Source organism: Ammospiza nelsoni, chromosome 11 (assembly GCF_027579445.1).
Source record: "Ammospiza nelsoni isolate bAmmNel1 chromosome 11, bAmmNel1.pri, whole genome shotgun sequence".
NCBI lineage: Eukaryota > Metazoa > Chordata > Aves > Passeriformes > Passerellidae > Ammospiza > Ammospiza nelsoni.
The window spans coordinates 11,838,907-11,853,313 of record NC_080643.1 but is presented as its reverse complement, the minus strand read 5'-3'; the positions used below and the strand labels follow the sequence as shown (position 1 = coordinate 11,853,313).

Genomic DNA, 14,407 nt, shown 5'->3' with positions numbered 1-14,407 from the left:
AGGGCAGAATCCCTCCTGAGCCCCCTGAATTCACTCCTTGGTACTCCAGCACCTCTCAGGCAGAAGGTATTTGCTTACCTGGTGGTGTCTGTCCCCACCTCAGGGTACTACGGAGGGGACTGTGTGGACGTGTGTCACCTGAACCCCTGCAAGAACAAGTCGGTGTGTCGCCGCAAGCCTGGCTCGCGCCTGGGCTACGTCTGCGAGTGCAGTGAGAACTTCTTTGGGCAGTACTGCGAGCACAGGTGAGATACAGGGCAGGACCGTGGCCTTTGGGCCTGGCTCCGTGCGGGCCTCTCATCCTGGATGTGTAACCAGGGGCTTCTCAGTGCCACTTTCCTCCTTGGAGCTGCTGACTGGTGGCAGAACAAGGCCTGGGGAATTTGGTGGTTGTAATATCAAAGATATTTCTCTCCCTAGGATAGACCAGCAGTGTCCAAAGGGCTGGTGGGGAAACCCCACCTGTGGGCCCTGTAACTGTGATGTGAACAAAGGCTTTGACCCCGACTGCAATAAAACCAACGGGCAGTGCCACTGCAAGGTGAGGGGCAGCTGTGCCAATGGGGACATGGACCATGGCTTCTCTGAAACCCTGCTTGTTCTTGATGCTGTTCCTTGTCCCCCAACAAAGGCCTGGCAGTTGCCCAGGTCCTACTTTGTGTGCCCATATCTGGGTTGGATCCCTGCTCAGTTCCTCTGTACAGCCTTCCTAGACCAGCATGGTGCTGATGGGGGCAGTGGGGTGCTTGGAAATCAGGAATGCCTTGACCTTCTCTGGCTCCAGGGGTTCCCTAGCCTGCTGTCCTATTGGGCACTCTGATGACTGTCCCCATGTCCTCGCAGGACTTCCACTACCGGCCCAGGGGCAGTGACACGTGCCTGCCCTGTGACTGCTACCCCGTGGGCTCCACCTCGCGCTCCTGTGACAGGGAGAGCGGCCGCTGCCACTGCCGGCCCGGTGTCATCGGCCGCCAGTGCAACAGCTGTGACAGCCCCTTTGCCGAGGTGACACCCAGCGGCTGCCAGGGTGAGTGTGGGCACTGTGGGCAGCTGCTGCCAGGGGCTGGGTGTCAGTGGGCTGGCCCTGTGACCTGTGTGTCCCCACAGTGCTCTACGATGGCTGCCCCAAAAGCCTCAAGGCAGGTGTGTGGTGGCCCCAGACCAAGTTTGGCTTCTCGGCTGCAGTGCTGTGTCCCAAAGGCTCCTTGGGTGAGTGGGGATATGATAGAGAGGGGAGGGGACAGCCTGGCTGTCCTGTAGCAGCCCTGGCAATATCACTCTGTTCTTGCACTACCCCAGTCCCGTTCAGCTGGGCTGGAAGTTTGGGAGAAGGAAGTTGGAAGAGAAAATGTCACAGCCTGAGGAAGAGCAGAGAGCAGAGGGTGCTGGCGATAGCACTGGGGTGGGGTAAAAGCTATGGGGTGTAAGATCCATCACCCAGCCATGGAGCTGTGCTGTTCCCTCAGTCTTGGTGCCTATCTTCTTCCTGCTGCTCTTTGGGCTCACCAGGCTCGAGGCTGAGGTCAGGCCTGGCACAGCACCCTCAGTGCCTTGCTGTTGCTCCACCAGCCCCATCTCCATGTGCCCTGCAGGGGAAGCAGGGCACAATGTGGTGTCAGGTGAATGTTGGGTAGGAGTCAGCATCCTGAGCTGGAGGAGGCCAAGCTGTCCTCAGTGACAGAAAAGGTGTCAGCAGGGTGTCTGGGAGTGCAGGGCAGTGCAAGCCCCAGGGGACAATACCAGCCCTGTCCTTCCCCAGCCCTTCGCCCCTGGAGGAGGCAGGTTTGGCTCCTAACTGTTGTCGCTTCTCTCCCCGGTTCTCTCGCCCTCCATGCACAGGCTTGAGGGGTGCAGGTAAGGTTGTTCCCATCTCCTTCCCCCTGTGCTCCAAGGGCTGCACCACATGGCTTTCCCTCCCTGCTCCCTGCCTGGCATCCTGCACACCCCTGCACTTTCCCTGCTGCTTCTGGAGCTGCCCAGGGTCCTCCCAACGCTTTGCCTGGTCTCACTGCTCCTCCACAGTGTTCCCTGCTCCCAGCTCACTAACCACACAAGCCCAGCTGCAGCTGCATGCAGCCCTTGCCACCCTGTGTGCCTGGCCTGCAGTGTTGGCTCTGGCAGGTCTGTGCTCTCCTCCCTGGCTGGGATGGATGGATGCTGGCTCTCCTGGATGGCGCTCGCTTGCTTAGCCTGGGAGGGGAAGGAGCTGGTGCTGAGGCCAGGGAGGAATGGCTGTGGGGTGGAAGAAGGAGAAACTACCTGAGTGGGGAGTGGTAGGATGGGAGCAGAGCTGATGGGCAGGCACAGCACAAGGTCCTGTTCCTTCTGGCTGGCTGGCAGGAGAAGGCACAGGGACCTGGGGGTCTGATCCTGCCCAGATCTGAGTCAATCTCTGTTCTGTGCAAGGGGAATGCCATCAGTATGGAGACTTCTTGTTCTTACTGCTTCCTGCTGCAATGGCACTGGTCCCTGTGCTTCTGCAGCTGGGAGAAGGGTGGCTGGGAGGACTGCTAGGAGCTGGAGGTGGTGGAGGGGGTACACTTGTCCCTGGGGCTTTTCTGAACAGCAGCTGGAGTCTGCTCTAAGCTTCCTCTCCCTGCCCTCCCCTGCTACCCTCTCCCAGCCATGAGCACCTGGTGAGCTCCTGTGCCCTGATGCTGTCCCCAGGAGGCTCCACAGCCCTGCTGGGTACACTGAGGTTGCCTGGTTTCTTTTGCTCAAAGTGTTTGTGGTGACATACCCAGCTGAGAACACTTTTCTCCGTGTTGGCTTTAGCAGCATTTTTGGTGGTGGTTATCATCTCATCTCATTCAGTTTTGGAAACTCCCTTGCTGTACACAAATGCTTGGGCTCCAGCCTGGGGGGCTGTCACTGGATACTGGCCCCACACTGCTGGATCCTCCACACTGGGGTGCACCATCGCACTCCTCCATCCCCCTTGGCTGAAGGGGGGGGTCTTCTCAGGGGCTGGCTTTCCAACCCAGCAGCAGGGCTGTTGTTCTCTGGAGTGGCTTTGCCATGTAGAGAAAGCAGGACCTCAGCAGGCATTGCAGGCTGTCAGCTGGGGGATGCCTAGAGCTGCTTGGGCTTTCATAACTTGGGGTCAGATGTGCCTAGGGACACAGTCATGTCCCCTTGGGCTTTTCGAGCCTGGGTCATGCCAAGTCTGTCCTTTTTGCAATCCTGTGTGATGGCACCTTGCTGAGGTTTCACAAATCGAGAGCAGAATGGTTTGCACTGGTGCAGAGCAGGATGATGGCCCTGGGGTGTTACAGGCCCTTCCCGTTGCTTGTCAGTGCCACTCTTTGGGATTAGCTGGTGCAGAGGATCAGCCATGTCTCCTGTGCTGAATTTCCAACAAGCCCTTCCTCCTTGTTTTAGGTGCAGCCATCAGACACTGTGATGAGGAGAAGGGCTGGCTGGAGCCAGATCTCTTCAACTGCACTTCACCTGCCTTCAAGGAGCTGTCCGTGCTGGTAATCCTCTCAGCTCTGCAGCCCTGACAGAGCAGGAGCCCTCTGAACAAGGGCTCACAGCCACAATTCAAAGCACTCAGCTCTCCAGGGGTGCCTGGGGTATGAGAGGGCCTTGCCACAGTGCTCAGTCCCTTTCTTTCTCACCTCCTTCCCCCAAATCCCTCCTGTGGGACAGTGGTCTGAGCTTAAGTTCATATGGCTTCATTTAATCTGTGTCCCCCTCAGAAATTACTTTGTCCTGCCAGAGTATTTGAGGGGAAAATAAATAATCCTGAGCAGGGCTGAGTGGTTTGAAGCTGGTGGGATGTCTGCTCCATGAGACCTCTGTAGCCCCTCAATTTTGTCAGGGACAAATCCCTTTGAAATATCCAGGCAAGTGTATTTAGCACTTACATGTCATCTAGGCTGAATGTCATCATGTCATCTAGGCTGAATTGAAACTGAAGCCAGGAGAGTTTCCAGGGGAGTATTGCCAGGGCCTTGCTCTGCCCTTTCATCTGCTTGGCCTCTGTTGTGTTACTGCACTAACTGCACTGGGTTAGCCAGGCCAGTGCAGACCCTGGTGTGTTGCTGGAGGCTGGTTTTCTGCCAGATGTTCTCCTTGTGCTAGAGACCACCACTGTGAGTGTCCATGGCTTCTGCCGTGGCTTCAGAAATAATCTCTGTGTCCAGCAGGGCCTGCAGCATCCCTGGTGAGGAACCTGCTGCATTGTTAAACCCTCTCTTTTCTCCCGACTGACAGCTGGAGGGCTTGGAGAGGAACAAGACCGAGCTCAACACGATTGAAGCCAAGAAGCTGGCGCACCGCCTGCGGGCTGTCACAGACCACATGGAGCACTACTTTGGCAATGATGTGCACATCGCCTTCCGCCTGCTGTCCCGCCTCATGGCCTTCGAGAGCCGCCAGCGCGGCTTCGGCCTCACCGCCACGCAGGACGCACACTTCAACGAGGTCAGTGCTGCCCACGCCACAGGGCCTTCTCTGCTGCTGCTCTGAGCAGCCCCCCCTGTGATTCTAAGGGGATTGAGGGTGTGGTGGGACCCCGTGAGGAGCTCTGGGCTCTCGGTTCGCACCAGCAGTGTGGGAAGCAAGGTCTGCATGGTCAGGGCTGGAGCAAAGACTGGTTGAGGAGAGGCAGAGAGCTGGGTTTGCTCAGCCTGGGAAGGCAAGGGAAGGTCTTACTGCTGCTGGCAGGTCCCTCATGGCAAGGGTGCAGGAAAGGTATCTCTGCAGGGCATTGGTTGATGAGAATTGAAGGGGGAGCCCATTATAGTATGAAGTCCCTCTCTTCCCAGAGCCCTTGTGCAGAGAGCACAGTGCTGCAGTCTGGGGGTGGTCAGGAGAGGCCCAAAGGCCACGCTCACCCTCTGTCCTCGTGTCTCTCCCATTCAGAACCTGCTGCGTGCAGGCAGCTCTGTGCTGGCCCCCGAGAACCGGGAGCACTGGGCCATGCTGCCCCACGGGGAGCATGGCAGCGCCAGCCTCATGGAGCAGCTGCACGACTACTCGGGCACGCTGGCCAGCAACATGAAACTCACCTACCTCAACCCCGTCGGTGTCGTCACCCCCAACATCAGTGAGTAGGAGCTGCCTGGGGTGCAGGGACACTCCTCCATCACAGCTTGTTCCCTTCTCATCTCACTGCACCCCAGGGAGTGTGCTGGTAATGTTCTTGATGGCTCTCTCTAGCATGGGGAGGCATTTGTGAGAGATGTCCTGGTCCCATCCCTGCCTGGACTAGCTGACCTCCAAGAGCTAGCAGAGCTCAGAGTGTGCTGCCTGCTCACAGTTACTTTCCAGTGTCTAGTGAAAAAGCAACTGGCCTTGGTGGCAGGAGTAGCATGCCCTATGGCAGAGCAAGGACCTGGGCTGGGAAGGAGCACTGTGGGTAGTGAGATTTAATGTCATGCCCAAACAGAGGTCATAGCCTCAACTCCCTTGGCCATGGACTTGAATCCTGGGGTGCTCTGGAGCACAGTTGGTATCCAGGTGTCCATCCTTGAGCTGACTTTCACTGCCTTGCTCCTCCGCAGTGCTGAGCATCGACCGCATGGAGAACCACTCCCACATCCGCCGGCGCTATCCCCGCTACCACAGCAGCCTCTTCAGGGGCCAGCCCGCCTGGGACCCCCACACACACGTGGTGCTGCCACTCTCCGTGCTGAGCCCTCCAAAAGCTGAAGGTGAGCACAAGAGCATCACTCAGGAACAGCATGGATGGGTACAGCTGGCAAGAAAGATGTAGAATCATAAGAAGATTTGGGTTGAAATGACCTTTAAAAGCCATTTAGTTTGCATGTACCCTACTGAGACATGTCTCTGTCAGAGGTCTGAGAGCCAGCCTTGAGATCCTGAGCTTTACACGTGTTCACCACATCCCAAAGGCTCCTGATGGCCTTGCAGATTGTCTTCAGAGCAGCATGTGCTGGTTATATGTGTGTGTGCTTTTGTGTGTGTGTGTGTGTGTGTGTGTGTGTGTGTGTGTGTGTTCTCACCACCCCTCTGTGTGCCCCAGCTGTGCCCACAGCAGTGCCCACGCTGGCTGGGGCCGAAGGGAACTACTCTGTGGAGAACTCCTCGCCGAGGCAGGCGCTGCCAGAGCCCGAGCCCACCCTCACCGTGGTGATCCTCATCATGTACCGCACCCTCGGGGGGCTGCTGCCTGCACGCTACCAGGTGGATCGCCGCAGTGTCAGGTACATCCTCCTCCCCTTCCTCCCGTGCCCCACAAGCACCAGGGCACAGGGGCTGGCTGGACTCTGTTTGTTCCCTCTGGCACTTGCCAAGTCTGTCTGCAATGGCGAGGGTTTGATTCCCAGCCGTGGTGCTGCTCTGTGCCACGTTTCTCAGCCCCATGTTGTATTCTGAGCAATTCCTTCTGAGATGTCAGAGCTGGACACCTGAGAAGTCTCTGGGGGTCTGTAGCTGCCACACAGTGATAGTGATGGTAGAGCTCTGTTGTTCCTTGCAGGCTCCCCAAGAATCCTGTGATGAATTCCCCCATTGTGAGTGTGTCTGTGTTCAGCAATCACACCTTCCTGCAAGGACCCCTGGACACCCCTCTTGTGCTGGAATTTTACCTGCTGGAGACAGCAAACAGGAGCAAACCTCTCTGTGTCCAGTGGAACCACTCCAACCTGTGAGTTGAGCATGACTGGGCTGCTCTCTCTGAGCTGCTTTCCCCACATACCTCCTCGTTCCCCAAGTTTCCCTGAGCAGCACTGGGATGGGGGGGAGGGTTCCATCCTCTCCCATAGGATTTGTTTCTTTTGGGAGGGCACAGCAGGGTCAAAATCATTTAGTTTGGAAAAGACCTTTAAGATCATTGAGTCCAACCATTAACCCAGCACTGCCAAGTCAACCACTGACCCATTTCCCTCAGTGTCAAGTCCACGCTCTGGCTCCCATTTTTCCACTTTAGCAGAGCAGTTGTATCTGCTGGCAGAAGAGCCTTGTCAGTCACCCTTCTTCTCTGTGGTTCCTGCCCCCACACACATTTGTGTGTCTTCTCTCCTAAGTGCACTCTGCTTTTTGGTGGCTGCAGGACCAACCCCTCTGGCTTCTGGACAGCCAGGGACTGCGAGCTCGTGTACCGAAACAGCACCCACGTCCACTGCCAGTGCTCCCAGTTTGGCACCTTTGGGGTTTTGATGGACAGCTCGCACCGAGAGGTAACCTCAGCCTGTGGGACTGTGGTGATGGTGGGGACTGCTAGCAGCTGGGTCCCAGAACAGGCAGAAAATGTCCTGGGCACAGGCAAAAAATTCCGTGTGGGACACAAACCCAGTTTGAGAGTTCTGCAAGCTTCCTGTGTTTGCCCCTAACCCTGCTCTTTGCCTTTGGTTCTCTGTTGCTGCAGCAACTGGAAGGTGATCTGGAGACATTGGCAATTGTCACCTATTCCTTGGTGTCTCTCTCCTTGGTGTCTCTGCTGCTGACCTTCTCCTTTCTGACCTGCCTCAAAGGCCTCAAGTCCAACACACGTGGCATCCACTCCAACATATCTGTCACTCTCTTCTTCTCTGAGCTGCTCTTTCTCCTGGGTATCAACCGCACTGAGAACCAGGTCTGTGGGCTGAACACACTGGGGGTGAGGTGTGGACGATGCCATTAGCCTTGGCACAGTGGGACCATCTCTAAGTCACTCTTCTCTCCCCAGTTTCTCTGCACTGTGATTGCCATCCTCCTCCACTGCTTCTTCCTCTCCACCTTCGCCTGGCTCTTCGTCCAGGGCCTCCACATCTACCGCATGCAGACAGAAGCGCGCAACGTCAACTTTGGGGCCATGCGCTTCTACTACGCCATCGGCTGGGGCGTGCCTGCCATCATCACTGGTAGGAGCTGCTGGTGCTGGAGCCATGCCCAAACCAGCCCTGCTGCTTCTCAGCAGTCCCTGACCACCTGGTGCTGCCCAGCTCATCTAGGGTGGAGAGCTGAGGGTGGGCTTGCCATGGTCAGCAGTGCTGGCAGCAAGCAGTGCTGTGGTAGTCAGGGACCATGTATCAAGGACCGTCATCTTGCGTCCTGAGGATAAATACTCCTGAGAAGCACCTCTTCTCAGGTCTTCTAGTTAAAGTCTCTTGGTTTCCCAAGCCTGCATACTTGGGTGACCTGTCGCTGGCAGTGAATGCCTCCTGCACTGGGCTGTGTCAGGGACATCTGAGGAAAAGGAAATAAAGTCCCCGTTGTTGAGTCTCACAGTCCTGACTCCCTCCCCCTGTGGTGGGGAAGCCTATGCACATGGCAAGGAGCAGGGAGAAAGCTCCTTCACTTCTGACAGTCCTGGCATGGGATTGATATGGTTTGGACAAGTCCAAGGCTGCTGGGTGTGGACCTGACCTCTCCCTTCCTCCTGCAGGGCTGGCCGTTGGCCTGGATCCTGAGGGCTACGGGAACCCCGATTTCTGCTGGATTTCCATTCATGATAAGCTGGTCTGGAGCTTTGCAGGCCCCATTACTGTCGTCATTGTGGTAAAACCCTGTCCTGTTTCACCCACAACCCTCTCCTGCCTCCCTTCTCTGCACCATGGGCACTCACCCCTCCTTGGCTGCCCACTGCCTGTCCCATTCTCTGTGTCCCTCTCCCTCAGTCAGAGGCCCTCTTTTTGTCCCTTCTCAACTCTAGCCAAACCTGGGGGAGGCCACAGCTCGGGCATGAAGGGAAAGGAGGGGATGTTTGCAGGGCCTGGCAAGCCTGGAGTCTGCAGTGGGGAGGTCAGGTCAGAGCCAGCCCTTGGCACAGCTTCTAATCAGTGCCAACACTTTCAGATGAATGGGGTCATGTTCCTGCTTGTGGCCAAGATGTCCTGTTCCCCAGGCCAAAAGGAGACCAAGAAGAAATCGGTTCTGTGAGTATTAGTGGCCAAACTCCCAGCAGAGCTCTGGCAGCTAGTGGATTTTAGCATTTTCAGTGACCATCCTCCTCCTTCTACCATCAAAGGGCCCTTCTGTGCATCAGTGTCAGCCTTGCAGCCACTCTCCTCTCTCCTCTCCCACACCTGCCAGCCACATTAACCCTTCCTAAACTTTATCCTTTCTAGTTCCTATGTCCCTACTATGTTCACACTCGCGTCCCAGCTGGTCCCCTTTCACCACCTGCCCTCACAGCCACCTCTTGTGTCTGCTTGGGTTCAGCACTCAGCCCTTGTCAGCTATGAGCACCTGTTTCTACCTCTCCTACATGCTCCTGAGAACTTTCCCCACTCCCTCTGAGCCAGCCCTGGAGCATGGCTGAGCTCTCTGTGGCTCAAAATGACCTGTGTCATTTTGGCCCCTGTGTTTGCCATGTGTGATCCAGAAGGGAAGGCCTGGCAGTCAGGGGAAGCTGGGCCACTGTGCAGGGATGTGCCTGCAGTGCTGGGCACAGCAGGGAGGTCTCTGCAGGAGCTTTCCCCTCTGGATCTCAGGGAGCACTAGCCTGTAGGTTAACAGTTCGCACTAACCTCTCGGTGTGTGTCTATGTCCCTGTCTGTCTGTCTGTCTCTCTCTCTCCAGCATGACGTTACGGAGCTCCTTTGTTCTGCTTCTAGTTATTAGCACTACCTGGCTCTTTGGCCTCTTGGCTGTCAACAACAGTGTCCTGGCTTTCCACTACTTCTACACTGTCCTCTGCAGCCTCCAGGTAACTGCCCAGCCTCTGCTGGGGAGGGCAAGGGTCAGCCCAGTGGAGCATCCCTGTGGTCCCCACAGCTATCTGTGGAGAATGGATGCCCTGTGCTGAGCTCCCAACATCTCACTAAGCTCCTTGTCCCTTCTGCTGCCACCTTTGTGGCACTGAGGGACTCCTGCCACTCCTTGCTGCTGTGCCTGTGGTGAGCAGCCACACGGAGCAGGAGGTGGCTGCAAGGCATTTGGTTCAGAGGTAACATCCAAGGGATGGCAAGTGCCATCTGGAGGGAAGGTGCCTCCAGGTCCTGAGAGGGCAGAGTAAGAGAATGTGATGGAGGTGTTGGACACTCAAAATATGATCCATGGCAGCACCCTGCCAACCTTCTCCCACCACTGGAGCTGATGTTGCTGCAGGGGACCCTGCCATTTGCTTCTTGGCCACTGCCAGACAGGTGGACACCCCACCTGTTCCTCCCTCATCCATGGCCACTCTGGGTGTTAGCTCTCATTGGTATTTGGGGTTTTTGGTGCGTCCCAGTCTGGTGGCCTGGGAGGAGCCAGGGGAGGAGCATGCTGCTGGCACTGTGGGCAAGCAGGTCAGCTGGCAGTGAGGGGCTGTCTCTCATGGCATCTCTCTCCACAGGGCCTGGCAGTGCTGGTCCTGTTCTGTGTCCTGAACGAGGAGGTGAGGGAGGCATGGCAGCTAGCCTGCCTCAGCAAGAAGGGGCAGAGCGAGGAGGCCACGAGGAGCACCCAGGTGGGTGAGAGCAGAGCAGCCCAGGGGGCTGGGCTCAGGCTGCACATCTGGGACAGGAGCTGACAGGGATATCCCCACTTTCCCTGGGTTGCCATGGCAGCTCCTTAACAGGGCATGTGCCCTCTCCCTCCTCCCAGGGCCCCAATGCCTACAACAACACAGCACTGTTTGAGGAGAGTGGGCTCATCCGCATCACCCTGGGGGCCTCCACAGTGTCCTCGGTGAGCAGCGTGCGCTCTGCCCGCACCCACTCCAGCCAGAGAGCTTACCTCAGGTAGGGAGCAGCCAGGGGGCCAGCAGTGCCTGGGCAGAGCCACAGGCTCCTGCCACTGTGACAGTTTGAGCCTCCTCTCTTTCAGAGACAACGTGGCAGCACGTCAGGGCTCAGCCCTGGATCACAGCCTGTTGGCTCACGCCGGCCCCACGGACATCGACATGGCAATGTTCCACCGTGATGCTGGGGGAGGTAAGGCTCTGCCCTGTTCCTGAGCTGGGGGAGTTCTTCCTGGTGCAGGCTCTGGATGTGTGGTTACATCTTGTACCCCATGTTCAGCTGCAACTTCCAAATACGTGGGAGATGGCGGGAAAGGCAGCCATTGTGTCATTTAGCACAGCCTCCTCCTGGACAGATGGCAAAGGGCATAGCCAGTCCCCAAGGGAGTAGAAATGAGGGAGGCAACAGAGGGGACATGGGCTACTGTGGGATCTCTGGGGACACTGGGCTCTGCAGTACAGCACAGGCATTTGACTCACTGGAGCTAGACCAGCTGGGGCTGGGGTGTGGGATAGGGAAGCCAAGGGTAAGGAATGTGGGTTTACTCAGCCTGGAAGAGGAGGCAGAGAGGATCTTAGTGCTGTTTGCAGCTGCCTTACAGGAAGGTGCAGTGAGATGGACCTGGGCTCTTCTCACAGGTTACCTGGTGATAGGGGTGAGGGAGCTGGCACAGGCTGCTGCTGAGGGAGGGGCAGCAAAGGGCAGGGGCAACTCATGAATGTAGTCAGCTTGGGGTGGTTCTGCCTTCCTGGTGCTCTCAGCAGGAACCTCTCCCACCTTCATTCCAAATGTCTCCCCCACACACCATGTTCCTCCAGACCAGGACTCAGACTCAGACAGTGACCTGTCTCTGGATGAGGAGCGCAGCCTCTCCATCCCATCCTCGGAGAGCGAGGAGAACGTTCGCCTGCGGGGCCGCTTCCAGCGCCAGCTCAAGCGGGCGGCGCACAGCGAGCGCCTCCTCACCAACCCTGCCAACAACACTCCCAAAGGCAAGCCTGGGGCTCTGGCAGGGAAAAGAATGAGCTCAGCTCCCTAGGGGGGTCAGGCCATGCATGTCTTGTGATGGCTCAATTGCTGCTCATGGAAATATTCCCTCCCTCTTCTCTGGGGCCTGATTTGCTGTGTCCTTCATCAGATGTGGATGGCAATGACCTCATGTTGTATTGGCCAGCGCTGGGCGAGTGTGAGGTTCACCCCTGCTCCCTGCAGAAGTGGGGCTCCGAGCGCAAGCTGGGATTTGACATCAATAAGGATGCAGCCAACAATAATCAGCCAGACCTGGCTTTGACCAGTGGGGATGAGAACTCCCTCACCCAGACCCAGCGGCAGAGAAAAGGTAAAAATCTGGAGCAAGTGGGCAAGGGTGGCCTTGCCTGTCTCAGGCTGACATGACACTGAAAGCTCAGAATCAGATCTGTGTGGCCTTGCCCTTGGGGAGGTGTCTCCCTGGTTTTCCTGCTCTTCTTGCTGTTGTGCAAATATTTGACTTCTCTTTTGTCTGGTGCAGGGATTTTGAAGAACCGCCTCCAGTACCCCCCAACTCTCCAGGGCTTGCCATCCGTTGGCAGGATGACCAACGAGCTGACGTGGTACAAGACGTCCACGCTGGGTCACAGGGCTGTCCCCGCTGCCTCCTATGGCAGGATCTACTCTGGGGCTGGCAGTCTGTCCCAGCCAGCCAGCCGATACTCGTCCCGGGAGCAGCTTGACATGCTGATGAGGAGACAGATGTCCCGGGAGCAGCTCAGCAGGCACAACTCAGGAGAGTGCCTGGAAGCCATGCCCAGTCGGCATGGGTCCAGAGAGGAGCTGGACACTATCCCCAGCAGGCATGGATCTACTGAACACCTGGAAAGTATCCCAAGCAGACATGCATCCAGGGAGAACTTGGATCTACTTGCTGCTAGGCCCAGTCAGAGAGATCATGGGAACACACTGCCCCGGAGGCAGGGCTCCAGAGACTGCCTTGACACTTTACCCTGCAGATTTGGGTCAAGAGAGCAGCTAGACTGTGGGCCAGTAAGAGAAGTCTCTAGAGAGTGGCTAAACACATTGCCAAGTAGGCAAGTGTCCAGAGACCAAATAGACATGTTGCCAAGTCGGGATACTTCTCGAGAGCAATTGGATTTGCTTTCTAGAAAACAGCCTTCAAGGGATCTGCTAGCATCAGCTAGACAAGCTTCAAGGGAGCAGCTGGACTTTTTGTCCAGAAGATCCAATTCCAGAGAGCCTCTGGACACAGTGCCTAGCAGGCAGCCCTCGCAGGACAACCTGGGCAGTCTGTCTCGGAGGCAGCTGTCCAGGGAGAGCCTGGAACCGCTGTCAAGGAGACAGCATTCTAGGGAGAACCTGGAGGCCATTCCCAGCAGACATCCTTCCACTGAACAGTTAGATATCCTTTCTTCCATCCTTGCTTCTTTTAACTCCTCCGTGCTGTCCTCAGTGCAATCTTCCAGCACACCTTCAGGCCCCCAGACCACCGCCACCCCCTCTGCCATGCAGACCTCGACGCCCTCTGCAGTGTGTCCCTCTACACCTCATTCTGCCACCTCCCACAGCATCTCAGAGCTGTCACCAGACTCAGAGTAAGTGGTTTCCTTCCTTCCTCAGCCAGGTCTTGTTCAGCTGATCTTGTGCATTGTCCACCTGCTTGGCTTCTTCCCAGAGGTGTTTAGTTTGGAGGGAGAGGGCTGTGGAAGGGGGAGCTCCCTGGGTGAGTGGCAGGTGTCTCCTGGACTGAATAGTGACTGGGCAGGGAGAAGCCTCAGGTGAGACAGCTCCAGATGCTTGTTGAGCAGCACAAGCAGAAGCCTCTCTGTATGTGAGTGTCCTCTCTGCCCAAGAGATGATGGCCCTTGCTTGTGGCCTGAGGGTAATCAGGGAGGATGCTCTGTGCAGCTAGACTGGCCTCCTGGCTGATCCCTTGGTCAGTGCTGGCTCTAAGTCCCATAGATATATGCAAGGGCCAGGCTGGCTGGAGAGGAGGGAGCCCAAGTCCTAGGGAAGCCCTGCCTTCCCCAGCCACATTTCTCTCCAGGCACTCTGTTTTAGCATGTCACTTTTTCCCTCTAGCTGTGCTTCCTGCTGGTACTGCTCCCACCCCAGCCCTTCCCTCTTTCCCTCTTCCTTTATCTCAGGGACTCAGAGACAGTTCTTCCTGCCCTGACACAGGAGAGGTTTTCTGCCCTGTCCCCATCTGGCATCGTGGGGAAAGGGTGCTGGAGCCCAGGAGAGATGCCATAGCTTAACACTGTTTTTCTTTCCTCTGAGTAGAATAATGAGAAACGATGGCCATTCCTGAGGGGCCGGAGATGGATCACAACAGAGATGGAAGAAGCAGGGCTCTTCACCAGGCACTGCCAGCTGAGGTTTGGTATCCCCATGGAGCAGGGGCCAGAACTGATGGTTGTCAGAGGCCCAAAACCAACCCTGCTTTCCCCTGCCCTGTGGGCTCAGGGGCCAGCAGCCCACACCACCCACTGCCAGGAGCCTCCAGGCTCTCACTGCCACCATGCTCTCCATCACCTGCCTGGTGTGACAGGTAGTACTGGGCGAGGGTGGCATCTCCAACCCCCTGGGGCCAAGGTCTTTCTCTGCGAGCTGTTTGTGTGTGGGGTGTGCCTGTGTGTGTGTGAAGGGTGGGCAGTGGCAGGGGGACAGAAATGGAGCCTAGGATGTGGGGGCAGGGAGGGTTTTCTATCCTTTTGTATCTTTGTAATCAGAGAGAAGAGAAATTTCTATGGTTATTTTTACGGATGGTCTGTTCCCAGGACCTGGAGCATTTGTTT

The 14,407-nt window shown here is 56.8% G+C and overlaps 1 protein-coding gene across 1 annotated transcript in view; it reads left to right on the top strand.

Annotated features, from left to right (window-relative positions):
• Window positions 1–14,167, top strand: part of CELSR3 (cadherin EGF LAG seven-pass G-type receptor 3) — a 29,202-nt gene extending 15,035 nt beyond the window's left edge. The window contains exons 13-36 of the mRNA XM_059479968.1: window positions 104–245; window positions 421–541; window positions 844–1,027; window positions 1,108–1,209; window positions 3,382–3,476; window positions 4,219–4,428; window positions 4,870–5,053; window positions 5,511–5,660; window positions 6,005–6,173; window positions 6,449–6,616; window positions 7,022–7,148; window positions 7,337–7,543; window positions 7,637–7,811; window positions 8,336–8,448; window positions 8,746–8,825; window positions 9,472–9,598; window positions 10,229–10,342; window positions 10,480–10,616; window positions 10,702–10,808; window positions 11,435–11,608; window positions 11,755–11,955; window positions 12,127–12,415; window positions 12,533–13,204; window positions 13,893–14,167. Coding sequence (XP_059335951.1) covers window positions 104–245; window positions 421–541; window positions 844–1,027; window positions 1,108–1,209; window positions 3,382–3,476; window positions 4,219–4,428; window positions 4,870–5,053; window positions 5,511–5,660; window positions 6,005–6,173; window positions 6,449–6,616; window positions 7,022–7,148; window positions 7,337–7,543; window positions 7,637–7,811; window positions 8,336–8,448; window positions 8,746–8,825; window positions 9,472–9,598; window positions 10,229–10,342; window positions 10,480–10,616; window positions 10,702–10,808; window positions 11,435–11,608; window positions 11,755–11,955; window positions 12,127–12,415; window positions 12,533–13,204; window positions 13,893–13,920 — 4,076 coding nt within the window. The 3' untranslated portion in view covers window positions 13,921–14,167. The remainder of the gene's footprint in view (window positions 1–103; window positions 246–420; window positions 542–843; window positions 1,028–1,107; window positions 1,210–3,381; window positions 3,477–4,218; window positions 4,429–4,869; window positions 5,054–5,510; window positions 5,661–6,004; window positions 6,174–6,448; window positions 6,617–7,021; window positions 7,149–7,336; window positions 7,544–7,636; window positions 7,812–8,335; window positions 8,449–8,745; window positions 8,826–9,471; window positions 9,599–10,228; window positions 10,343–10,479; window positions 10,617–10,701; window positions 10,809–11,434; window positions 11,609–11,754; window positions 11,956–12,126; window positions 12,416–12,532; window positions 13,205–13,892) is intronic.
• The last annotated feature ends 240 nt before the right edge of the window (window positions 14,168–14,407 follow it).